The 535-nt window shown below is 60.0% G+C and overlaps 1 protein-coding gene across 1 annotated transcript; it reads left to right on the forward strand.

Moving 5' to 3' along the window:
- Positions 1–3: 3 nt before the first annotated feature.
- LOC147819924 (bromodomain-containing protein 4-like) lies at positions 4–532 on the forward strand (the record flags this gene model as incomplete). Its single annotated transcript, XM_087179959.1, has 2 exons — positions 4–276; positions 365–532. Coding segments are annotated over 2 exons (441 nt in total), but the record flags the coding sequence as incomplete, so codon positions are not given.
- Positions 533–535: the final 3 nt, after the last annotated feature.

A 535-nucleotide genomic window follows, 5' to 3' on the forward strand; every position in this document is an offset into this window, starting at 1 on the left:
CTGGTCCAGCCTCTGGTCCAGCCTCTGGTCCAGCCTCTGGTCCAGCCACTGGTCCAGCCACTGGTCCAGCCTCTGGTCCAGCCTCTGGTCCAGCCTCTGGTCCAGCCTCAGCCTCCCCCACGCGTGCCTCCTACACCCACCTCCCACGCCCATCTGGGACCCCCATTCCCCCTCTCAACTCCAGATGTCCTGGCCCAAGGTCTGACCTCGGTTCCCCCGACACACCCAGGCCTCCATCCTGCCTCGATGCTGCAGAGCTCCCCCGCCCCCATCAAGGTAAGGCAATGGAGGAGAATGAACTGCTAATCTAGTGAAACACTATCAGATCTGAAGTCAGTATCTTACGCCTCATCTGCTCCAACAGCAAAGGAAGAGCCAGAAGAGGAAAGCAGACACCACCACCCCCACAGCCAACGACCAGCTCAGTGAATCATCTCCCGTCTCTGCTGAGGCTCGGCCGCGCCGAGACAGCATTCGTCCGTCAAAGCAACCTAAAAGAGACGCATCACAGCCGGACTCTCAACATCACCTGGGT

The sequence above is a fragment of the Seriola lalandi genome, unplaced genomic scaffold, assembly GCF_002814215.2.
Source record: "Seriola lalandi dorsalis isolate HSWRI2012SDOR001 ecotype SW California unplaced genomic scaffold, Sedor1 jcf7180002016434, whole genome shotgun sequence".
In the NCBI taxonomy this organism is placed as follows: Eukaryota; Metazoa; Chordata; class Actinopteri; order Carangiformes; family Carangidae; genus Seriola; species Seriola lalandi.